General features: G+C 37.0%; 1 protein-coding gene across 4 annotated transcripts in view; it reads left to right on the top strand.

Moving 5' to 3' along the window:
- Positions 1-27,063, top strand: part of BAZ1A (bromodomain adjacent to zinc finger domain 1A) — a 96,166-nt gene that overhangs the window by 9,778 nt on the left and 59,325 nt on the right. For all 4 annotated transcript variants that reach the window (XM_030318925.1, XM_030318928.1, XM_030318926.1 and 1 more), the window contains exons 2-3: positions 3,880-4,158; positions 24,200-24,343. In XM_030318925.1, coding sequence (XP_030174785.1) covers positions 3,880-4,158; positions 24,200-24,343 — 423 coding nt within the window. The remainder of the gene's footprint in view (positions 1-3,879; positions 4,159-24,199; positions 24,344-27,063) is intronic.

Raw genomic sequence — 27,063 nt, 5'->3', positions numbered from 1 at the left:
AGGATTTTGTTCTTATTAATGACTCGTCAGAATGAAAATGCTCTCCAGGCAGGAATTGTGGTGCATTGAAGATGACTATAATTCTTTGTCACTCCTTCCAGTAAAAAAAAAGAAAGAAAGAAAGAAAGAAAGAAAGAAAGAAAGAAAGAAAGAAAGAAAGAAAGAAAAAGAGCAGAAGTCATCAAACTCTTAAAGGGCCAGATATAATCACATTTTAGGCTTTGTAGGTCATAGTGTCTGTTGTACCTATCCAATTCCATAGGAGTTAGTGAGAAAGCAGTCATAGACAATACCTAAAGGTATGGGTGTGGTTGTGTTCCAATAAAACTACAAAAACAGTCGGAAAGCTAGGTTTGGCCTCCAGGCGAGTAGTATGCTCATCTCTGGTAAAGAAGATTGTTGAAGGAATGTACTAATGTACTAATAAATTGGAGACGTAATAATCTACATTTGCCTAAACATATTCATATAAAACAGGATTTTGTACTTTATAAATTTTTGCTCACAATGGAAAAATGTGCTTCCTATAAAATTTTCATGATTTTATGTTCTTATAGTATAGAAATTAAAGAGTCACTGTAACCTACCCCCAGGAGTTCACTATTATTAACAAAATCCTACATACTTGAATGTGTGTGAAAAATGAGTGAAGAGTGGAATTACAGCAGTGTGAGAAAGTGAAGGTGTAAAATGTCAGAGATGGTGCCATGCTGGTGCCATGCTGCTAAGGGGTGATGAATAGGGAGAAATAGCCCTTGGGCTTTTTTTTTTTTTTTTTTTTTTTTTTTTTTGCTTGCTTTAAAATGGCTACTGTGTAGTGTACTTGGTCTCCCTCTTCCTGAGTGTAGATCTTTGTGCACAACGGGACTGTAATATAACAACTTTGCAGAGTAGATAGACACAGGAACAACAAATAGTACAAACACTTTGCCAGAGGAGGTGGAAACCTGAGTATAGAAAGACAGCTGTATGTATAACGATGGTTACTAACGATCCTATTTTTCTGCCTGGTAACAAGTTTAGTGGAGGTTTGTGGCACTTGTGCCATTGCTCTCTTTGGTATCTTGAACAATGTCAACTCATCTAAATAGTGTTTATTGCAGCTCAGTACCCTGTCTCCCTGACAATGACACCAAATACCCCATGACCTACCAAATACCTAATCACTATAGCTAGAGCTGTGCTGTCCAACACAGGAGCCATTACTTGGCATGGGGGTTATTAAGAACTTGATAATCAGAATAAAGATGTGCAATAAAGGCACAATATATACTGGATTTTGAAGACTTAGTACAAAAAAAAAAGAATTTAAAATATTTACACATTGAAGAATTTAAAATTAATTACAGATTTGAAATAAAGCATTTGAGGATGTATTAGGTTAAATTAAATATATAAAATTAATTAATATATAAAAAGATTGTTTCTCTTTAAAATTTTTTAAATGCAACCCCTAGAAAATTTAAAATTATATGTGTGGCTAGCATTCTGTTTCTATTAGCTCTGGTTTAGAGACTAGTTAATGTAAGATACCTAGATTTGAAGTATGTTTTTCTTAGGTAGTATTAAGTATGGTTTAAATTAATAAAAGTATACCTTACGTACATCATGTGCTAATTGTACACATTCACAACAGGTGTGTTGTACACAACAGGTGTGTTGGCTTGGTAAGCTGAGTCTTACAGATATGTTTGTTCCAACAGGAAAAAGTTGACAACTTATATAAAGCTTTCTAAGTGAACTGTGGTTTTAGGAAGTAAAACTTAAGAGCTCTTTCAAGATCCATCCATTCGTTCATTTTGTTCTGCACCATTTATAACCACTTATTGGGTATATCTGTTGTCAATTTCTTAGCTAATAAATTCGTTATTTGGCATAGATTTTCTTGATTATGAGAACCAGATTACACTCATCTTTGTTCTCTCTGACATTTCTTTCTTCAACTCTGCTTTTCCTTTACAACCTAACTTTTTAACACTATTTCCTCTAAAATCCGTTCTGGTATTTCTTGATCTTTTTTGCCTATCTCTCCTCCTTCCCTTCCTCTGAACTCCCAAAAGATATCTGCTTCTGTCTTTTAATCACTTTGTAATTTTAATTTTAATGGTATGTATCCATTATCTCCTCTACTAAAAGGTGCAGACTTCAAAAGAATCTTTTTTGTACTAAATTAAAATCATGTAACTTGATGTATGCAGGTAACCTCTTTAGATCCCATTTATATTAAGATAGGATTAGTTCTCTTTATGTCCATAGATTTCAATTTTGTTCTGCAGACGTATATACAAATGAAACCATGTTAATGGAATTACCTCAAATCTTGTTTGGAGATCAGACTACTAGGGATAACCTCTACAGATATACTAATCAGGAAGTAAACATATAGTAGTCTTAATACTTTTTAGAATGATGACAGAAGGAAAAGGGAGATTTCAGGAAGGAGAAAAAGTTAGAGAATAGTGAATTGTATCAGTCACAAATAATTATTGAAAAGTACACCAAAGTATAGAGAGGGAAAAACATTTACTCGTATATTACCACTTAGAGGCAACCATTGTTACCCTTTTTACATATGTATAACCTTCTCTGTTCTAAAATGTGTTGATTATAAAAAAATAATACAAGTACATGCTTCTTATAAAAATTCAAACAATATAGAAATATTTAGAATAACAAATTTTCCTTTTCCTTCCTTTGCAGTCCCTCCCTTTCTCCATAATGAACATCTGTTTATAGTATTTGTATAAATACACATTTTTGTTATTCTGATTAACGTATATGAGATTATTCAGTGATTTGGGTTTTTTCTACTTAACATACCTTAGAGATCCTTCCATATTATGGATCTCTCGCATTTTAAAAGTGACTGATAGAATTTTTGAAAAGAAATGCTCATATTAAGAAATTCCAACAGTGCAGAAAAGCACTCAGTAGAATGGTCCCCCAGGCCCATCCCTACTCTGTAGTTCTTGCCTGGATTTTTGTAGAACATTCTAGAAGTCTTTTATGCTTCTTTAGGTTATCTTTCTTTGCCTGCCTGCCTGCATGCCTTCTTTCTTTTTGATGCAAGTGGGACCATATATATATATTTTTAGTAAGCTTTTACTTTCAAAAATATAGGTGGTGGGGGCGGTGCCTAGGTGCCTCAGTCATTTGAGCATCCCACTTTGGCTCAAGTCATGATCTCAGGGTTTGTGAATTGGAGCCCAATGGGCTTGCTGCTGTCAGCACAGAGCCCACTTCAGATCTTCTGTTCCCATCTCTCTTCACCCCTTTCCCACTCGTGCTCTCTCTCAAAAATAAATAAAACATTTTAAAAAACTTACAAAAATATAGGAGGGAATCAAACTGGAAAGTTTTTTTTTTTTTTCTGGTAAACATGTTTTTTAAGAACTCTTCTCATACTCTTTAATGACTATGATTGTTCATTACATAAAGTACTGTAATTTACCTAACCTTTCTCATCATTAGATGTTTAGATTTGCCAGTTTTTCACTATTACGTTAAAGCTTTTAAAAGTTCATGGTTAAGTGCTTAAATTGTCTCTAGAGTTTTGGCTGCTTTGGAACAAACACCTTTAATATTAGAAGAAAAAAGAAAGATTGAGTTTATTTGCAGTTTACTCCCAATTTCAAAAGTGATGGAAATCAAAGTTCAGTTTTGGCTGAATGTACCTTTAAATTGCAAAATATAAATGTCTAGTTTAAATATACTTTTTCTTAGGTTTGTATTAATGTGTAAGTTGACCAGTTACTAAACCCTCGTTCTATGATTCTATGTAAAATTTTACAATGAAGGCATAATCCTTTATCAGCTTTTAATGTAAAATTTGTGAAATGATAGGTGATGAATGGATTTTTGTTTTTGTTTTTTAATCAGTGACTTTTTTGAACGAACCATTCTGTGCAACAGTCTTGTGTGGAGTTGTGCTGTGACGGGTAGACCTGGACTGACCTATCAGGAAGCACTTGAGTCAGAGAAAAAAGCAAGACAGAATCTTCAGAGTTTTCCAGAACCACTAATTATTCCAGTTTTATACTTGACCAACCTTACCCATCGTTCACGCTTACATGAAATTTGTGATGATATTTTTGCATATGTCAAGGATCGATATTTTGTTGAAGAAACTGTGGAAGTCATTAGGAACAATGGTGCAAGGTAAAGTACTTTTAATTTTTCCTTTTGATACCCATACATTCACATTACTCAAAATTCAGAATACACAAAAAGGTAAACTTAGGATAACTTCCTGTCTTCTGTCCTCCCAGTACTCTCTTACCCTCCCCACATATAGCCCTAGTGTTAGCAGTTTCTTATATATTTTTCCAAAGCTAATTTTTACACAAACCACCAAAAACATGTGCTTGCCTAGATACTTGTACACATATATGCGTAAGCACACACAATCTCCTGCCCCTTTTTAATGCAAAAGGTAACATACTGTATACCTTTTTCATTTAAAATATCTTGAAGATCAGTCCATTGCTTTATGAAACAACTTTCTTCTCTTTTTTATTTACTGTATAAAATGTTCCATTATATGGAAGTTCCATCTTTATTTCAGAGTAAAAAAAACTTAGGGGCGCCTGGGTGGCTCAGTCGGTTAAGCGTCCGACTTCGCTCAGGTCATGATCTCACGGTCCGTGGGTTCGAGCCCCGCGTCGGGCTCTGGGCTGACAGCTCAGAGCCTGGAGCCTGTTTCGGATTCTGTGTCTCCCTCTTTCTCTGACCCTCCCCTATTCGTGCTCTCTCCCTCTCTGTCTCAAAAATAAATAAATGTTAAAAAAAAAAAAATAGGGGCGCCTGGGTGGCGCAGTCGGTTAAGCGTCCGACTTCAGCCAGGTCACGATCTCGCGGTCCGTGAGTTCGAGCCCCACGTCAGGCTCTGGGCTGACGGCTCAGAGCCTGGAGCCTGTTTCCGATTCTGTGTCTCCCTCTCTCTCTGCCCCTCCCCCGTTCATGCTCTGTCTCTCTCTGTCCCAAAAATAAATAAACGTTGAAAAAAAAAAAAATTAAAAAAAAAAATAAAAAAAACAAAACAAAACTTAAAGATCATCTACTTTGTCCTCATTGTGTTACCTAATACTTAAAATATGCATGTATTTCTTCCTGAGTTTTAGTAAGCTCCTTTGATAATATGAGGATTGAGCTTTATACACTCCACTAAGTTCTCTTTCGCAGCTCTTCAAGAAAAGAATGAATTTTTTCATATAAAAAATTTTAAATTACATTATCTATGGCACTGAGTTAAAAATTATTGAATTATTGCTGCTTTCCTGAAGTCTTAAGCATTTGTGATTATCTAGTCATTAATATTTATCATAGTAATCTTTATTTGCATTAAAACTTTTTATATTGGAATCATACATAGTTTTCTGTAACTTTATTTCTTTCCCCTAGTGTAACGTGTACAGGGTTTATCCACATTGTAGCATGTATCAGTATTTTATTTTTAATGATAAATTCTACCGTATGGATCTATCACATTTTGTCTATTCATCAGTTGACAGATAGTTAGGTTGTTTGCACTTTTTGGCTATTCTAAATAATGCTCTTATAGGCATTCATGTACAAGTTTTTGTGTGAACATATGTTCTCAGTTCTCTTGGGGATACACCTAGAAGTAGAATTTCTAAGTTGTATGGTAACTCTGTGTTTAGCATTTGAAGAACCTCCACACTTCAAGAGCTACTGCATCATTTGACATTCCCACTACCAGTGTATCAGAGTTGCAGTTTCTCCACATCTTCACCAAGTCATATCTGTGCACAATCTGTTATTGTCCATCTCTTTTATTTTGCCATCCTAGTGGGTGTGGAATGGTATCTTGTGGCAGTTTTGATTTGCATTTCCCTAATGACTATGTTAAGCATTGTTTCATGTGCTTACTGATCATTTTTTTTTTTTTTAATTTTTTTTTCCAACGTTTATTTATTTTTAAGACAGAGAGAGACAGAGCATGAACGGGGGAGGGGCAGAGAGAGAGGGAGACACAGAATCGGAAACAGGCTCCAGGCTCTGAGCCGTCAGCCCAGAGCCTGACGCGGGGCTCGAACTCCCAGACCGCGAGATAGTGACCTGGCTGAAGTCGGACGCTTAACCGGCTGCGCCACCCAGGCGCCCCTGCTTACTGATCATTTATGTGTCTTCTTTGGAGAAATGTCTGTTCTGGTTCTTTGCCCATTTTTAAATTCAGTTCTTTATCTTTTTTATTACTGAGTTGTAAGAGTTCTTTGTGTTTTTGGATACACGTCCTTTATGTGATTTGCAAATATTTGCTTCCATTCTAGGAGTTGTCTTTTCACTTTCTTGATGGTACCATTTGTAGTACCATCTCCCTTTGCTTTTAACTTTTGTTTCTACTTATTAATGACATAAACCTTTTGTTTCTGTCTCTGGTAGTACTTACTAGTGGTCTTCAAGACTGCTTCATCCTCTAGAATTAGATTTACTGGAAAGGACATGCTGAGTTACAGAGAAATGGGACAGAGGCCATTCTTAGGTTGAGTTAATAAGTATAGGTATTCTGGATCTTTTCACCTCAGTATTCTTTTCTTCTTGTCTCGTTTACCTTTCAGTATTCCTCCCCTCTTTCTTGTTGCCTTTTATAAGTATAGATTAGGTGCTTCCCTAATCAACAAGACTTTCTGTTTTGAAATAAGCAATCAGCTAACAGATTCTTCTAGAAGATCTTTGTCATTGCTATGGCAGAATAGTAAAGAGAACAGCTGACTACTTGACTGAGGGAAGGATTTAGCTCTTTATCTCCTCCATCCTGATTACCACCCAGCTTGCCTACCAGTTGTACAGACATTTGTTCTCAGCTACTTCCTTAGAGCCTACAGAAGAAGTGAGAGTGTTATGGTGGTCTTATGTAAAGAACCCTAAACTAGGAGTCAGGTCTATTAATTTTAAATACCTGCCAGATGCTTTATGTACATATTATACCAGCAGATAAGACCTTATTGTTTCCATTTACAGATGAGGAAAACAGAGGTCCAAAGAAGTCGATTTTTTTATAATGTTTATCATACATATACTGATCTCCTGTGTACTTGCACTGTTCTAGATGCTGGAAATACAGCAGTGAACAAAACAGTCATGGAGCTTCCATTCCAGTCTTACAAGTAGTAAGTGGTAGGATTTAAATTGAGGTAGAACTGGGGTGCCTAACTGGCTCAGTCGGTAAAGACTGAGTGATTCTCCATCTCAGGATCATGAGTTCGGCCCTTGTGTTGGGCGTAGAGCCTACTTTAAAAAACAATTTTTTTTTTAAATTCAGATAGAACTGATTTATAAAATCACTGTAATTTCTTTCACTGGAACTGTATCATTGCCTCCTTGGTTTTGGATTCTGCCATTTACTTGCTCTGAGCAAGTATTTTAAACTCTTTATGCTTTTGTCTTTTTTCATCTATTAAATGGATCCCTGCCCCTCCCAGGTTCGCCACACAGGATGAAATGATATAATGAATGTGAATTTTTTAAATCTGTATTACATAATGTTGCCATTTGATAGCAGTGTCTTACTAGTATTTGAATGTGCATATTGGGGACCATGCAGTTTGGTGGGGGAAGGGGGATTGTTTCATGAGAGATATCCATAGAGGATGTGAGGCTACAATAATTGCCTGGGACACTGTAACCAGGAATCAAATTTCTCAGTTGTAGCTTTGAAAAGAAACCCCACAGTTAATTTTACTAAGAAAGACAGTTGTTTGGTTTTGAAGATAGCCATCCCACGTTTGTACATGGTCTTCTAAAAAATGCTACACAAGCTAATGCTAATTATCATTGTTTAGTGAAGCGTTGGGAGGATGGTGATCTAGAACTTAAGCATTTAAGTTAAGCATAAACCCATCTTCTCCACCCTACCCTGGAATTGGAAAATTAAATCAGGAAAAATAAGGTGAAAACCACACAACAAATACACATTTTAGATTTGTGAGTCATCTTTCAGTTGAAGGATAGAGCTAGAGTTTGAGACAATCTGAAAAATTGAATCAATATAATTGTGTATTTGGTTGTCTTTTAAAATTAAAGTGGACTTTGAGCAACTTGTTTTCAGACATTTTATAAGTACAGTCAAGATATTCTAGGAGTTCACAGGAGTTGGAAGCAACAGATGTGAGGGGGTACCTCTAAAAAGTAGGTATATTGACAGTAAGAAGTGGCACCTGACAGGAAAGAAGGAGATGGAATAAACATTAACTACTAGCTAATGGTTAAGTATACTGGCCTGGCTTAGTATATTGTTTGGTAGCATTAGAAGGCATTGCAGAGTTGAGAGTATACTAGCATTTATTGAACTTTTCCTGCATGCTAGGCAGTGTACCATATGCTTTCATTTTAATTCTCATGATATGGATAGGTGACCCCGAATTTTCCAAAAGTTATATGCTCCTTGGTATTTACTCAGAGGAGTTGAAAACCTAACGTCCACAAAGACCTACAGATGAATGTGTATAGCAGCTTTATTAATAACTTCCAAATTTTGAAAGCAACCAAAACGTCCTTTCCTAGGTGAATGGATGAACTGTGGTACATCCACATAATGGAGTATTGTTCAGTGCTAAAAAGAAATGAGCTATCAAGTCGTGAAAAGACCAGAAGGAACCTTAAATGACTATTACTGTGTAATAGAAACCAATCTGAAAAGGGTACATATGGTATGATTCTAACTTATGACCTAGAAAAGGCAAAACTGTGGATACAGTAAAACGATCAGTGGTTGCCCGTGACTGAGGTGGAGCTGGAGAGAGGTGAATAGGTGGTGCACAGCGGCTGTTTAAGTCAGTGAAAATAGTCTGTGTACTGTAATGATGGATACATGTCATATACATTTGTCCACCCATAGAATGTATAACACCAAGATTGAGCTCTAATGTAAGCTACAGACTTCAAATAAGAATGATGTGTCAGTGTAGATTCATCACTTGTAACAAATGTACCTCTGGTAGGGGGATGTTGATAATTGGAGAGGCTATGAATGTGGGGCAGCAAGGGGTATATGGGAAATCTCAATATCTTCCTCTCAGTTTTGCTGTGAATCTTAAAAACTTCTGTAAAAAACTAAAGTCTTTACATGAACTATAAAAATTGTGTGCTCTGCCTATTAAGACTGAGCTTTATAATTTTTTTAAAAATCTGCTTTTTCTCCCATAAAGATCCCTATGTATCAGAGAAAATTATAAAAGGTGAAGGCCTAGAGTGCACTTCCCAAGTGCTCTTTCAGAGATAATCACTGTCAAAAATTAGTGCATAGTTTTCTTTTTTTCTATACTACACTAAATTAAAAAAAATATATCAATCTGCTTTTTCACTTAGTAGTGGTTTAGATATTTTCTTATATCAAAATACATAGATGTGCATCATTTCTAATTGGTTTTGCATAAACTGGTTAAACTACTGGTTCCTAAAAAGCTATTCACTTTTTCTGAGGCTGGAGAAAGTTATTTCTTTGCTAGCCTTGTATGAATTTTCCCTTTGAAAATAATAAACTGTATTTTCTTCCAAATAATCTCTGACCTTTCACTGATAGATCTTTTTCCCTATGTAAATTATAAATCAGTGGAAATAGTAAAATTGGAACTGTACCAAAGAGTTTCTTTTTGTTTTTTTAATATTAAAAATAATTTATTGTTAAATTGGTTTCCATGCAACACCCAGTGCTCATCCCAACAGGTGCCCTCTTCAATGCCCATCACCCACTTTCCCCTCTCCCCCACCCCCATCAACCCTCAGTTTGTTCTCAGTATTTAAGAGTCTCTTATGGTTTACTTCCCTCCCTCTCTGTAACTCCCCCCCCCCCGCCATGGTCTTCTGTTAAGTTTCTCAGGATACACATATGAGTGAAAACATATGGTATCTGTCTTTCTCTGCCTTATTTCACTTAGCACAATACCCTCCAGTTCCATCCACGTTGCTACAAATGGCCAGATTTCATTCTTTCTCATTGCCAAGTAGTATTCCATTGTATGTATAAACCACATCTTCTTTATCCATTCGTCAGTCGATGGACATTTAGACTCTTTCCATAATTTGGCTATTGTTGAAAGTGCTGCTATAAACATTGGGGTACATGTGCCCCTATGCATCAGCACTCCTGTATCCCTTGGGTAAATCCCTAGCAGTGGGTCATAGGCTAGATTTATTTTTAATTTTTTGAGGAACCTCCACACTGTTTTCCAGAAGAGTTTCATTTATAGCCAGATTTTCCCAAATATTATCCCCATACTACTTAGATTTAAAATGTACAAAGTGTTATCTGGTTAGGGAGCATAAGAGACTATTGTTCAGTATTATTTTTAGAACTGCTCTGTAAAATAAAGATCGCAGAATTCTTTTTAATCTGAGAAACTGATATTTGGCATTATAATACTGACCAACCAACTAAAACTTTTAACTGTATTTTTTTTTTTTTTTTTGAGTTTATTTATTTTGAGAGAGAAGGAGCATGCGTGTGCAAGGGGGAGGACCAGGGAGAGAGAGTGAGAGAGAGAATCCCAAGCAGGCTCCCTCTGCCCCCGTCAGTGTGGAACCCAGCATGGGGCTCAATCCCGTGAACCAAGAGATCATGACCTGAGCTGAAATCAAGAGTCAGACATTTGAGAGTCAGGCACCCCGAGCTTTTTAACTGTATTAAAGTATATTTCCTATAGCTTTATAGCTGGAATGCTTTAAGTGCTTTAGTCATATGAAGTAAAAGAAAATTAGCATTAAAACCTATAATATAGAAAGTAGACACTTCGTATTTATTAGAATTGGAAATGAGAAAATGAACTTTTATTTTATTTTATTTTTTTTAACGTTTATTTATTTTTGAAGGAGAGAGAGACGCAGGGTGAGCAGGGAGGGGCAGAGAGAGAAGGAGACACAGAATCCGAAGCAGGTTCCAGGCTCTGAGCTGTCAGCACAGAGCCCAACACGGGGCTCAAACTCACAAGCCATGAGATCATACCCTAGCCGAAGTCGTATGCTCAACCGACTGAGCCACCCAGGTGCCCCGAAAATGAACTTTTAAATCTTTGGGTTCTTTTTTTTTTTTATTGCTAGCCTAAATGGTATTAGTGAAGCAAAATTAATTAAACTGCATTAATATTGAGGACAAAGAGAAATACTAAATATATTGAGAAGGTAGGATGAACATAAAAGATATGTGAGGACCAAATCTAGTTATTTTTTTAATGTTTGTTTATTTTTGAGAGAGAGCCCAAGCAGAGGAGAGGTGAGGTGGGGGCGGGGGGTGGGGGAACAGAGGATCCAAAGTGGGCTCTTTGCAGGCTTGAACTCGTGAACCATGAGATCATAACCTGAGCCAAAATTGATGCTTAAGCAACTGAGCCATTCAGGCACCCCAGATTTAGTTATTTTTATTTAAGCATACATGTTTGGATGTCAGTGATTGATCCAGGTGGGATTAATCAAAGAGAAGTTTTTGGGAACAGGTTATTTGACTAGAAATCTTTTGAAGGCAGAGAAAAATATAAATTAGTAGGAAAGGATTAAAGAAGGCTTCCTATTTAGATGCAAAGATAGTATAGAATTTTTAGCAACATGTATTGGTTAAATTCGTATCATAACTCTTTCAGAAAGTAGGCTTTCTATTGATCAGCTTACACTACTGATCTTTTCTTTTTTTTTTTTTTTTAATTTTAAGTAAGCTCCACGCCCAACATAGGGCTAAAACTCACAACTCTAAGATCAAGAGTCACATGCTCTAACAACTGAGACAGGCAGGTGCCCCACTATTGATCTTTTAAGGTCACAATTTCTGGTTCTCAGCCAAAGAGAGTCTTTAACAACATCCAAAAATTGTTTTCAATCTTTAGTTCTCAGTGACCCTAGTATGTTGATGATGTAATTTTTAATACAAAAAAGAAAAAAAAGGAGACTGTTTGGAACAGCTGTTCTTTCTTTGGAATTCTAAGTTAAAGTGAAACTACCTTCTTTAGATATATATAGTGTTTGTTGTATGTACCAAAGACCCATACTTACAACCCTACTGACTCCTGGATTGTCATTGCTAGTTCAGGAGTTAAAATTTAGAATCCTTATTTACTTGCATAATAATAAATTAGGCCATCCTGGGAAATTATTTTTATACTCTAAAAATCCTATAGTCACAAAAATAAATGAAAATAAATTTTTTTTTCTAGGCAAGTTTAATTTAAATCACTTATAAAGATTATGTTGTATTTCTGTATGGACTTAACAAAATAGTTCAGTAAAGTTTAGACTGATCATACATACTTACTCATTTTCTTCAGTATTCTAAAGGCATTCAAATTGCTTTAACCAATAGGAACATCTGTCTAATACCACTCAAAAGTCTTTGAATGTTAAATATTGGGGGTGAGGGTGGTTAGTCTCTGGCAACTTCTTTACTGATCCTTTGCATTAATGCCAAGTACAAACAGTAAGCTGAATCTCCCCCCAGGACTTACAGTCATTACTGTGGAGGTAAGAAAAATGATAAAAGTGGGGAGTTGGTAAATAAAGTGAGGTTCACCTCTTTTCTAACATAAAAGGAAATCAGATATTTACTTCAATTTGTATCTCATTGAACTTGGTTAGTAGCAGGATGGTGAAGTAGAACAGTAGTAGTTTTGAAATTCTTATTTCCCTGTGGCAAGAGAATATTAGTGACTAATATCACAAAAAAGGAGAGACTATGTATAGCTACTTCTGTCCTGAAATCCCTGTTAGAAATAAAAGGGGAATTCATTTCTACATGGTTATTACATGGGTTTAGGTCTGAGAAATTAGAGCCTCTTCTGAATAAAATCTTTCTCCTATATCTTTGTTTACCTCCTTTGGGATCTGTTTCATTTGGCCAATATAAGATCAATTCTTAATAAACAACTTTCTTCATAGATACTTTGAATTAGTTGAGAATAAGATAAAATTGTAGTCTGTTAATTTTCCAAGCTGTCTTGGAGGCCAGTAGTATGGTGTGTAAGTGGAATTCATTTGACCTATGGTTCTCAATTAGTATTTTAAAAATGAGGTTTATCTTTTTTCTTAGATGAAGTCAGAGACCATCCAAAGATTAAAGTTAAGAAGAACTAGGAAAAATGACATAAGCTAAACTAATTTTTGGTGAAAGGAAAAGGAGTGACAAAAGTACAAATAAAATCTACTCATCATTAAAGGCCAGGAAGAATCCTTTGTTGTTTAAATTAAAAACATACGCCAAGAGAATAATTCTGAGCAGATGTTGGTATACTTTTTTTTAAAATAAGGGGCCAGATAGTAAATATTATAGACTGTGTAGTTCATATGGTTTCAGTTGCAGCAACCCAACTCTGCTGTTGGAGTGCAAAAGCAGCCATAGACAGTATATGAATGAGCACGGGTGTATTCTAATAGTTCTCTATTTATAAATACTGAAACTTGAATATCTTGTTATTTTCACATATCACAAAGTCTTCTTCTGACTTTGAAATTATTTAAATATGTATAAATTATTCTTAGCTTGCAGACCATACATACAAAAACAGGAGATAAGTTAGATCTGGCTCACAGGCCATATAGTGTGCTGATTCCTGGAATAGAGGAAAGGTACTGCTTTACAGAGATCCCTTTTTTATTTAGAACTTCAGAGTATGGCATGCAGAAGTGGCTTGGTAGAAAATCCTTTGGAGCCAAACTGTTGTTTCTGGGAACCTTCTTTCTTAATCTGTAAAACTGAAATACTGTCTATATTCATAGGGTGGTTGTGTTAGCTTTTGCCAAATAACAAACTGCCTGCAAAACTAAGTGGCCTAAATCGATAAACCTTATTCTCACAATTGGTTGGCTGAAATGTTCCTGTGATCTGGGCTGGCCTGTCTGGGGCTGGATTGTCTAGATCCTCTACTTTAGAATAGCCTTACTCACATATCTGGGGCCTCAGAGTTGGGTGGCTACTTTCATTTCACCCTTCAGGAAGCTACTAATCCAAACTCGTTCCCAGGGTGGTAGCAGGGTTCCCAGCAGCAAGAGAGGGCAAGCTTCAGTGTGCAAGCACATTTCAAGCCTCAGCATGCTACATATTGCTAGTATTCCGTTGACCAAAGCAAGTCACATGAACAAATCCAGAGATCAAGTGGGAGGGAATCAGAGTGGTATGATTCAATGGGGCCATAACTGTGACAGTCATCTGCCACAGTAGTTAGTATTTGTTAGGAGCCCAGCATAGTGCCTGCCACATAAAGCACTCAGTAAATGTTTATTCCTTTCAGTACTTGTCAGAGACCAGTGAAGAAGAGTCTTCCAGCTGTGATGACTCATCCTTTTTTTAGTCAGTCCCTAATTTTCTTACATCATAGTCACTGTTCTTGAGAGTTTGCTATATGTCATTTTAGGGAGATGATGACCATACCTATAAACTTTTGAGAGCTTACTATATGCCAGACACTGAGCTTTTTATTTATAAGATCTTATTTAATTCCTGCAACAGCCATATGTAGTAAGTGCTCATTTGCCCATTTTGCAGTTGAGAAGCTCATACACAGAGGTTAATTAACTAAAATTTGCTCAAGGTCACAAGTAGTATAATTTCCAAGCACAGGCAGTGTCAGAATCCGTGTTCTTCTGTTTGAGAGAAACAGATGAGTGAAAAAAAAATTAAAGAATAGAATTAAAAGATTGTAGTTGAATGTACTCATTGTCCACTATTTACTTTTCCCTTTACCTGAACATTTTATAATTTGTCTAAATGGGAAGAGATACAGGATTTTATATATGTGGTTAGATTAATCTTTTGATCATTTGTTCTAAGAGTGATGCAGGTCATATTGTAAGTGTCTGAAAATCATCATCTTTTGATCATTGATTCTAAGGGGGAAAAAGCTTCAGTATTTAAATAGGTTTCCTGGTTAAATTCTTAATCACTGTTCTTATCAGAGGGTACTTTAATTATTTTACTTTTGTAGTCTGAGCTGTTTAAGCTTTCTTCTTTTCAAATATTTTGTTTTAGATGAAAGATGCTATCTAGTAGCAACAAAAGGAGACTGCAAGTATGGCGAAAAACTGTAATTTTTATTTATTGACTTTCTATCTTTTTTTTTTTAATGTTTTATTTTTGAGACAGAGAGAGACAGAACATGAACAGGGGAGGGTCAGAGAGAGAGGGATACTCAGAATCCGAAACAGGCTCCAGGCTCTGAGCTGTCAGCACAGAGCCCGACGCGGGGCTCGAACTCACGGACCGCGAGATCGTGACCTGAGCCGAAGTCGGACGCTTAACCGACTGAGCCACCCAGGCGCCCCTATTGACTTTCTATCTTTTGGCACAGTTCCCAGGAATGAAAAATGCAGTTATGTCTTTTTTCTTGGAAGTGGTAGGGAATATTAAATTTAGTACTTAAAAGTATACACAAATTTTATGATTCATTAACAAGCATTGTGTGCTCAGTTGTCACTTTGTAGGTATTGGAAAGAGGGTAGTGACTAAGACAAGGACTAGGGACTTAGGTTCAAGTGCAAGAGACAGAAACCCACGAATCAACATGATAATTCAGATTCTGATGAATGTTGTAAAGAAAATAAAACTTGATGGGATAGAGTCTTGAGTCATAATTTTTTCTTTTAGTCAATTAAATTCAATATTGTGTCTGTAAACTACTGTGTTGGGTGCCACAGGTTAATCTAATATGAGTAAAGCACTAGTACTTTTTTTTTCTCAAGTAGAACACAGGTAGTAGGGATAGAGTTTGCAGGGCAAATAGAAGTGAAATACATATGAAAGATTAATAAAGGATTGGATAAGAAATGCTATAAGAGGACATAGAAGGGAGGGAGAATTGGAGGAAAGTAGTCAAAAAGGTACAAACTTCCAGCAATAGGGGAACCGGGGTGACTCAGTCAATGGAGTGTCTGACTTTGTTTCTGGTCATGGTCTCCCAGTTCATGAGTTCGAGCCCCCCATCAGGCTCGTTCCTGTTAGCATAGAGCCCGCTTCAGATCTTCTGTCCCCCGTGTCTCTCTGCCCCTTCCCTGCTTGTGCTCTCCCTCCCAAAAACAAATAAATCTTCAAAAATACATATTTTTAAAAAATTCCGATTAAAAAATGAATAAGTACTAGGGATATGATGTACAACATGACTGTAGCTAACACTACTGTATGACATATAGGAAAGTTGTTAAGCAAATAAATACATCTTAAGAGTTCTCATCGCAAGGAGAAAATTTTTTCTTCATTCTTTTTTTTGCATCTAGATGTGATGGTGGATGTTAGCTGAACCTATTCTAATGTTTTTTTGGTTTTTTTTTTAAGACAGAGACAGAGCATGAGTGGGGATGGGACAGAGAGAGAGGGAGACACAGAATCTGAAGCAGGCTCCAGGCTCTGAGCTGTCAGCACAGAGTCCCACATGCAGCTCGAACTCATGAACCACGAGATGATGACCTGAGCCTAAGTCGGACACTTAACTGACTGAGCCACCCGGGAGCCCCTGAACTATGACTATTTAAAACAAATTACTTTTTTTTTTTATATAATTTATTGTCAAATTGGTTTCCATACAACACGCAGTGTTCATTCCAACAGGTGCCCTCCTCGGTGCCCATCACCCACTTTCCCCTTTCCCCTACCCCCGTCAACCCTCAGTTTGTTCCCAGTATTTAAGTCTCTTATGGTTTGCCTCCTTCCTTCTCTGTAACTTTTTTTTCCCCCTTCCCCTCCCCCATGGTCTTCTGTTAAGTTTCTCAGGATACACATATGAGTGAAAACATATGGTATCTGTCTTTCTCTGCCTGACTTATTTCATTTAGCATAATGCTTTCCAGTTCCATCCATGTTGCTACAAATGGCCAGATTTCATTCTTTCTCATTGCCAAGTAGTATTCCATTGTATGTATAAACCACATCTTCTTTATCCATTCGTCAGTTGATGGACATTTAGTCTCTTCCCATAATTTGGCTATAAAACGAATTACTTTTAAAACAAAAACAACTTTTTAAATAAAATTTTTTTTCAACGTTTATTTATTTTTTTTTGGGACAGAGAGAGACAGAGCATGAACGGGGGAGGGGCAGAGAGAGAGGGAGACACAGAATCGGAAACAGGCTCCAGGCTCTGAGCCATCAGCCCAGAGCCTGACGCGGGGCTCGAACTCAACAGACCGCGAGATCGTGACCTGGCTGAAGTCGGACGCTTAACCGACTGCGCCACCCAGGCGCCCCCAAAAACAACTTTTTGAGGGAAGAGGATATACCATATTCTTATAAAAGTCGATTTCCATGCTTAGCTTGTTACTGTTTATAGATTTGTTGCTAACTTCTGTGTCCTCAGATTCTGTTCTTGCTGCTGTTCCACAGACTTGGTTTCACTCTTAAAAGTATTTTAAGTTGTTAGCACTTGAGGAGCCTCTTGACTGTGTAGGCTTAAAGCTCTGAAATACCCTTGAGTCAATACGGTGTATCTGTTCTCCCTCAACTCCAGTGATAGAGTGGAAGATTCAGAGTCAAAGCTAAAGTTTTGGCTGTATCCTTACAGCCTGTATGACCATGAGCAAATGATTTAACTTTTCTGACACTGCAAAATTTATAACTTGCAGAGTTGGTATGAAGAGAGAATTATGTGTAACTTGTGTACTTAATCTGACATACAGGAACTCTGATAATAATAAGGACCATCTTTTGATTGTCAGCCTCTACTCTGTCCTCAAATAATAGAGCATAACTTTAATTTAGGAAGGTTCTGTATCTTTGGAAACCCATTAGCTAGGTCTTAATTCATGATTCTTCCACCTTTTTTACACTCCAATCTTCTTTGGACTCACTAGAACCAAGAAATTGTAGAAAGTGGATTTGAAAGACACAGACTAAGTCTATTTGGAAATCTATTAGAAGGTGTTGACTTGGGAGCTCCTGGGTGGCTCAGTTGGTTGAGTGCCCAACTTCAGCTCAGGTCATGATCTCACGGTTTGTGAGTTCCTGTCAGCATGGAGCCTGCTTCTGATCCTCTTTCCACCTGCCCACACACCTCCCCCACTTGTGCTCCCTCTCTCTCAAAAATAAATAAAACATTAAAAAAAAAAAGTGTCAACTTGGCGTTTTGAATAGTTAACTGATATTTAGCTAAGCACCAGTGAGTAGGCCTGGCCTTGCTTAGATTAGCAAGAAATGCAGAAATGCAGAAAGAGAGAGAGGGGGAAAGGAAAGGAAGAAGGAAAGGAAAGGAAAGGAAAGGAAGGAAAGGAAAGGAAAGGAAAGGAAAGGAAAGGAAAGGAAAGGAAGGAAAGGAAGAGAAAGAAGGAAGGAAGGAAGGAAGAAAGAAAGAAAGAAAGAAAGAAAGAAAGAAAGAAAGAAAGAAAGAAAAAGAAAAGAAGGAAAGAGAGAGAAAGAAGAAAGAAAAGAGAGAGAGAGAAAGAAAAAGAAAAAGGAAGGAAGAAAAGAAAAGAAGGAAGGAAGGAGAGAAGAGAAAGGAAGGAAGGAAGAAAGAAAAATTTTTAATCTGTGGTTTGTGCAAAATTGATAGCTTTGGTAATAACTAGTATAATTTATATATAAGATATCTCCTACATTCTAGGCTATGTCTATCTCTGTACTGTACTGGTTTGCTTCTCCCTTATTCTGTCAGGGATTTATATTTCTTATGTGTTATTTTTCTGTTGGTTTTAAAGAAATTTGTTGTTAAATTATTAGAGCTCTGTGGGCCCTACTGGGGGTCATAGGCTGTTCCCTTCAGTGGACTGTCAAACTGTTTTAGACACTACATCAACCATACCTGAGCCCAGAGTAGATTCATTTACTTTGTTTTTCCTTCGTGACCACCACCACCATCACCGTTTTGGAGCACTCAGCTGAGCTCGGCCAGTGAAAAACTATTTCTTTTTGTAACTTGAACCTTGTCAAATGTTCACTGAAGAGCTTCCCTTCCCTCCACCATGGGGAACTCTGAGCAAACCATCCCTGGATAGGATACCCAGGGTCCATTTGAGGTGAAGGGGTTTAAGAGAGAAAAACTTTCAGTTACAAAATAAGTAAGTCATGGAAATGAAAAGTACAGAATAGGGAATATAGTCAATAATGTTGTAATAACACTGTATGGTGACAGATGGCGACTGTGCTTATCGTTGTAAGTACTGCATAATGTACAGAATTGTTGAATCACAGTGTTGTATACCTGAAATGAATGTAGCATTATATTGTCAACTATGCCTCAGTAATACATTTTTTTTTAAATGGGTCCATTTGATTTCTTGCATACTTTTGTGGAGTTCATGTCACTAAATTACCGAACTTTTTTATCATTAGATTACATAATTAACATTTTTTATAAGATTTCCTGTAGTTGTTCCTCTTTAGAAACACTGGTTTATTTCTGCCAGCCAATGGTGAAAGTTAGTCTGCAGGTTTTTTTACACCATTTCCCTTTGCTACCAAAGTAGTTAGCTTGGTGATTGTGCCGTCTTAGGCTTTACTGTTAGAACAGAAAAAAAGTTCTTTTTTTTTTTTAATCCTTTTAAATTGTAATCATTTTTAAATGTGTAATTCAGTGGCATTAAGTACATTCACAGTGTTATGTAATCATCACTACTATTTCCAGAACTTTTTCATCATTTCAAACAGAAACTCTGTACCCATTAAGCAATAACTCCCCATTTCTCCCTTCCTCCAGACCCTGGTAACCTTTATTCTACTTTCTGTCTCCATGAATTTTCCTCTTCCTGATACTTCATATAAGTGAATTCATACAATATTTGTTATTTTATGTTTGGCTTATTTCACTGAGTATGATGTTTTCAAGGTTAATCCATGTTGTAGCGTATATCAGAATTTCATCCCTGTTTGTGGCTGCTGAATATTTCATTGTGCGTGTATGTGTGTGTGTGTGTGTGTGTGTGTGTGTGTATACATACATATATATTTTGTTTATGCATTCATCTGTCGGTAGACACCTGTTTCCACCTTTTGTTTATTGTGAATAATGCCCTTATGAACACTGGTATACAAATATCTGTTGAGTTTTCAATTCTTTTGGGTATATACCTAGAAGTAGGATTTCTGGGTCATATGGTAATTCTGTGTTTAATTTTTTAGGGTCCACCATATTGTTTTCAGAGCAACTACACCATTTTATATTCTCATCAGCAATGCACAAGGGTTCCAATTTCTCTATTTCCTCACCAACACTTCTTTTTCTTTTCTTTTTTTTTTTAAATAATTGGCATTTAGTGGGTATAAAGTGGTATCTCATGGCAGTTTTGATTTTGCATTTCCCTTATGATTAATGATGGCTGAACATCTTTTCATGTGGTTATTGCCATTTGTATCTTTCTTTTTTTTTTTTTTTAAATTTTTTTTTTTTCAACGTTTATTTATTTTTGGGACAGAGAGAGACAGAGCATGAACGGGGGAGGGGCAGAGAGAGAGGGAGACACAGAATCGGAAACAGGCTCCAGGCTCTGAGCCATCAGCCCAGAGCCCGACGCGGGGCTCGAACTCACGGACCGCGAGATCGTGACCTGGCTGAAGTCGGACGCTTAACCGACTGCGCCACCCAGGCGCCCCGCCATTTGTATCTTTCTTGGAGAAATGTCTGTTCTGGTCCTTTGCTTGTTTTGAATTGAGTTGTTTGTATTTTGTTAAGTTACAAGAATTTTTCATATGTTCTGCCATGTTTTTCTCTGGTTTGTGTATCAGGGTATTATTAGTGTTATAAAATGAATTAAGAAGTGTTCTCTCCTCTTCAATTTTTGGAAGATTTTGAGAATTGATATTAATTCTTTAAATGTTTGGTAGAATTCACCAGTGAAGCCATCTGGTCCTGGGCTTTTCTTCATTGGAAGGTTGATTACTGATTCAATCACCTTTCTACTTATAGATCTGTTTAGATTTTGTGTTTCTTCTTGGGTCAGTTCTGGTAGTTTCTGTCTCTAAGGATTTGTCCATTTTATCTAAGTTATCCAATTCGTTAGCATACAATTGTCTGTAATCTTTTTTTTAAAAAAAATTTTTTTTAATGTTTATTTTATTTTGAGAGAGACAGAGTGTGAGTAGGGGAGGAGCAGAGAGAGAGGGAGACACAGAATCTGAAGCAGGCTCCAGGCTCTGAGCTGTCAGCACAGAGCCCGACGCAGAGTTCAAACTCATGAACTGAATCATGACCTGAGCCGAAGTCAGGCGCTTACCGAATGAGCCACCCAGGCGCCCCTGTCCATAATTTTTTCTTAAAATCTTTTTTAGTTCCTGTAAAAATCTCTAGTAATGTCCCCACTTTTGCTTCTGGTTTTAGTAATTTGAGTCTTCTCCCTTTTTTCTCAATTCTTTAAGAGCAAGTTGTAAAGGAGCCACATATGATACTTTTAATTGAACCTGTATTAGACTCAGAGTGAGGGAAAATGAGCAAAGAATGAAGATAAGATGGTTTGAGGGCTGGATTCACCTACATAGTCTCCATTTTGTTGATTCTTAAGCCTTGGGGTGCTGTAAAACCAGTTGCTTTCTTCAATTTGGGTGCAAAAATTTCCTAGCAGTAGATCCATGGTCCTGGTTTTCTCAGTGCCTAACAGTGCTATCAGATATTGTAGGGCATACTAAAGATGTTCTCCTAATGGATAATTATAGGCACATGATAAAATGTACACTAATGAGAATAAATGCTATTGTATAAAAATTCACCAGCTTCCCAAAGTGAATCTGCTCTGAATATACTGTTTCTTTTCCGGAATTGTATGAGTCTCTTTGTTGTGGCTGTGACAAAAATTCATTCTGAAAAAACAGGTAAAAGGGTTAATTATCCATTTATTGAATCAAAAGAAAGATTAAACAGCTAAACCTGAGATGAGCAAAGCACAACTAAGTCTAAGGAAGAACAGGAATAAGAATTGATTGCCTCTAGTACCCTTGTCATCTCTCCTTTCTTGTCTCTTGTAGACTTTATGTTCTTACTTGTACAGTTACCTGTTGGTTGTGGCAGGAAACATGGCTGCCAAAAGCACCAGAATTTCATACCTTATAGTATAGATTCCATGATAGGAGAGGGACTAATTTTTACTCTCTAGATTCCAAATTTTAAAATCTTGGAAAAGATGTATTGGCTCAGCAAAAAGGTGCCTACCCAGTATCAATAACCCTGGCCAGGCCCTTGTAGGAACATGACAGCTCCCACATGTGGAAGAAGGTGGGATGTAGGAATATTGAAGTTCCTAGGAGAATGGGGATAGTGAATAGGCAGTTTTACGAATGCCCACAATATATCAAAACTTGTAATATATAGGGTGACCAAATGAATGATGTAGTGAGAAAATTGTCCAATCTTGAGTCACTTTTTCTCAGAGAAAAAGGATTTACCCCATTGGTAGGTGTATATATAGTTAAGATATTCTTAGTTAATAAAATCTACCCCCACCCCCACCTCTGGATTGCCCAGGAGTTGTAGGGAGGCTATAGATAGAATTCCAGCAATGCACTTTTTCTCTCTGTTACTCCCTACTATATACCTTTTTACTTACGGTTCTGTCTTCTTTCAACAACTTGAGACATATTTCACACACCATAAAATTCACACATTTGAAATGTACAGCTTAATGGGTTTTGATATATTCATAGTTGTACAGCCCATACTATAAACCAATTTGAGAATATTTTCCATACTCCAAAAGAAAGCCCATGCCCATTGTCAGCCAGTGCCCATGGCTGTCCTTTCTCACTTTCTTCCCTTTCTGCCCCCACCTTCCAGGCAGCCACTTTCTGTCTATGGATTTGCCTCTTCTGGATATTTCATATAAATAGAATCATATACTATGTGGCAGTTATGTTTGGTTTCTTTCATTTAGCATAATGTTTTCATGGTTCATCTGTACTTCATTTTTATTTTTATTTATTTTTTGCTGAATAATATTCTATTGTATGGATATACTACATTTTAATTATCAGTTGCAAATTGGGATAGTGAAAATGGGATTGAGGAATATTTCAGTTGTGGTGAATATGTCTGAAATTGCAGCCCAGGGGCGCCTGGGTGGCGCAGTCGGTTAAGCGTCCGACTTCAGCCAGGTCACGATCTCGCGGTCCGTGAGTTCGAGCCCCGCGTCGGGCTCTGGGCTGATGGCTCAGAGCCTGGAGCCTGTTTCCGATTCTGTGTCTCCCTCTCTCTCTGCCCCTCCCCCGTTCATGCTCTGTCTCTCTCTGTCCCAAAAATAAATAAACATTGAAAAAAAAATTTAAAAAGAAATTGCAGCCCATAAAACCCAGATAGAGTGGGCAGAAGTAAGGGAACCCAAAATAGAGGCAGTAGAACTAGTGAATAGGAAGTTTTATAGCGATCAGAAATCCCAACAAAAACTACAGTAAGAATGATCTCCAGGTTATGATCTGGAGAATTTCTGTATTTAAAATATTGGATGTTTTGAAAAACTAAGACTCAACCTGTATAATGACATATTATGCCAGTATTTGATTTTCTAAACAGTAACTTTAGTTAAGAATATAATTGCTAAGGGGGTGCCTGGGTGGCTCAGTTGGTTGAGCATCCGACATCAGCTCAGGTCATGATCTCCTGGTTCCTGTGTTCGAGCCCCGCGTTGGGCTCTGTGCTGATAGCTCGGAGCCTGAGGCCTGCTTTGGATTCTGTCTCTCTCTCTCTCTCTCGCTCTCGCTCTCTCTCTCTCTGTCTCTCTCTCTGCTCTTCCTTTGCTAGTTCTGTGTGTGTGTGTGTGTGTGTGTGTGTGTGTGTCTCTCTGTCACTCAAAAATAAATAAACATTAAAAAAAAATTTTTTAAGAATATAATTGCTGGGGCGCCTGGGTGGCGCAGTCGGTTAAGCGTCCGACTTCAGCCAGGTCACGATCTCCCGGTCCGTGAGTTCGAGCCCCGCGTCGGGCTCTGGGCTGATGGCTCAGAGCCTGGAGCCTGTTTCCGATTCTGTGTCTCCCTCTCTCTCTGCCCCTCCCCCGTTCATGCTCTGTCTCTCTCTGTCCCAAAAATAAATAAACGTTGAAAAAAAAAAAAATTTAAAAAAAAAAAAAAAGAATATAATTGCTAAGAATCTTGATAAATTGACCTTTGTATTATTTTAAATTGCAGCTAACTTTTCTTAAATTGGATGTTACAGATTTTCTTTTTTCTTAATTTAGTTACATCAATAAGCCATAGTCTCTACAAAAGCAAATATCTTTCAGTTGTTCATAATAATTAGATTGTTCTGAAATGTTTGATTATAAAATATAAAATAATTTGCATTTTTAAATGTATAATTTTCTTTAGGTTGCAGTGTAGGATTTTGGAAGTCCTTCCTCCATCACATCAAAATGGCTTTGCTAATGGACATATCAGCAGTGTAGATGGAGAAACTATTATCATCAGTGATAGTGATGATTCAGAAACACAAAACAGTTCTTTTCAAAATGGGTAAGTGATTTTTGTTAATTTTTTAACTGTGTATCAGATTGACTAATGATATCCCATTGAAATAAGTTTTTCTTTAATCCTTCCTTTCTTCCTTTGTAATCATACAGTATAAATTCCATCTAGGAAATGTGGTTCAACAACACACATTAAAATTTTCAAGATTGAAAGCTACCTTGTTAATTGTAGTCAGCTGCTTAGGAGCACTTGAAGTTCACCTCATTCAATTGCACTTAACACATTCCGTTTTTGTTTACTTGAGAAAATTCATTCTGTACTTTAATTATTATACTTAATTGCTTTATGGTGCATATGGTAAAGACACTAACTTTCTGAAATTCAGTCAGTTGACAACATGGGTCAGCTGAATGCTCCTGGAGAAAAATCCTACAAACACATGTAGATTGGCAATGTCGGGGCCCCTGGGTGGCTCAGTCGGTTAAGCATCTGACTTCGGCTCAGGTCATGATCTCGTGGTTAGTGAGTTTGAGCCCCGCATTGGGCTCTGTGCTGACAGCTCAGAGCCTGGAGCCTGCTTTGGATTCTCTCTCTCTCTCTCTCTCTCTCTCTCTCTCTCTCTCTCTCTCTCTCTTTTTCTGCCCCTCCCCTGCTCACGCTCTCTCTCTCTGAAAAATAAACATAAAAGAAAAAGATTGTCATTGTCTACAGGTGAATTTAAAAATCGCAGCTGTCTTCAACTGATTAAAAGTCTTCTTACATGTTTTCGTTCCACTCCCTCCTATTCTAAATCTTTATTGCTCCATTCTGTTCCTTCTCTGCCTTATAGGCATCTCAAACTTAAAAATTCTTTTTCCAGTCTATCTTATGTTTTTTTCCTTCCCTGTTGTCAGTGAACAGTGCAATAATATTCCAATAAGAAACCTGAGGCCGCTTTTTTTCTTTTAAGTATAGTTGACACACAGTGTTACGTTAGTTTCAGATTTAAGACATAGTAATTTGGGGGTGCCAGCCTGGCTCAGTTGGTAGAGCAATGTGGCTCTTGATCTCTCAGGGTCATGAGTTCAAGCCCCACACTGGGCGTAAAGCTTATTTAGGAAAAAAAAAAAAAAGTAATTCAACATCTCTCTGTATATATGCTATATGACTTAGTGATTGAACGACTTTCTCTATACTTACATTATATGACATAGTGATTCAGTAACTCTATACTGTCACCAAAGTATAGCTACTATCTATCACTATACAGTGCTATTACAATACCATTGACTATAATCCTACTGCTATACCTTTTTATTCCTGTTACTTATTCCATAATTGGAAGGCTGTATCTTCCACTCCCCTCTACCCATTTTGCCCATCCCTTCATCCCTCTTCCCTCTGTCAACCATCAGTTTGTTCTCTGTACTTAGGTCTGATTCTGCTTTTTGTTTATTCATTTGATTTTAGATTCCACATATAAGTGAAATTATATGTTATTTGTCTGGCTTACTCCATTTAGCATAATACCCTCTAGTTCCATATATGCTGTTACACATGGCAGGATCTCATCCTTTTTTATGACTGCCTAATATTCCCGTGTGTGTGTGTGTGTGTGTGTGTGTGTGTGTGTGTCTTTACTCATTCATCTATGGATGGACACTTGGGTTGCTTCCATATCTTGGCTGTTGTAAATAATGAAATAAACATAGGAATGGGGTGAATATATCTTTTTGAATTTTCTTTTGTTTTCATTGGGTAGATATCCAATACAAGGAATTATTGGATCATATGGTATTTCTATTTTTAATTTTTTGAGGAACCTCCATACAGTTTTCCACAGTGGCTATACCAGTTAACATTCCTATCAAAGGGTTCCTTTTCCTCCACATTCTCACCAATACTTATTTCTTGTCTTTTTGATTTTTGCCATCCTGACAGGTGTAAGGTTTTGATTTGCATTTCCCTGATTATTAATGATGTTGAGCATTTTTAAAATGTGTCAGTTTTCCATTAGTATGTGTTCTTTGGAAAAATTTCTATTCAAGTCCTCTGCCCATTTTTAATTAGATTATTTGGGGGGTTTTGGTGTTGAGTTGTATCAGTTCTTTATATATTTTGGATATTAACTCCCTGAGGCTACTCTTACCTACTTCCTTTATCTCCTTTGCTTCTGAAATATCAGTAACTGTCAAATTCCTTCAGAACCTTGTAATTCAACTTCTGACTAGAACTATTTTGTCTGATGTTTTTGAACTATTGTATCTATAACTGGCTTTTGAGCATTTGCTGTCTAGGCAGTGTGCTAAGTTCTTTACATGCACATTAGTCACTCCTAGAAGAATGTTGTTATCCTTATTTAACAAGAAGAACCTCTGCTTTAGAAATGTTAATTGGCCTTGCACAAAGTCACCTAGCTAGTACATTGCCTGACAGAAAAAAATGATTTTTAGATGAGTGAATGAAGCATGACATGGCCCTATATGTTAAGTCTTGATACATCGCATTTTTTGAGTTGCTACAATTAAGCAGAAAAAGAAATTAATAGGTCATTTGTGTCCCTCATTGAATATAGGGTTTATGATGCAAAACTATTGGGGATTATGTAGTTAATATATATCCTTTAGCAGCTCTGACAGTAGTTCATGTGTTTTGTTTGGAGCGTATCAAAGATTGTAACCCTTAAGTGGAGTTAATTATATATTAGTTTATCTATTTTGAGAGAGAGAAAGAGCATGCATGCATGCACGCACAAAGAAAGAGGGAGAGAGAGAGAATCCCAAGCA

This window comes from Lynx canadensis, chromosome B3 (genome assembly GCF_007474595.2).
Source record: "Lynx canadensis isolate LIC74 chromosome B3, mLynCan4.pri.v2, whole genome shotgun sequence".
Classification (NCBI taxonomy): Eukaryota; Metazoa; Chordata; class Mammalia; order Carnivora; family Felidae; genus Lynx; species Lynx canadensis.
Note: the sequence above shows the minus strand (reverse complement) of the source record. Positions and strands in the feature narration are given on the sequence as shown.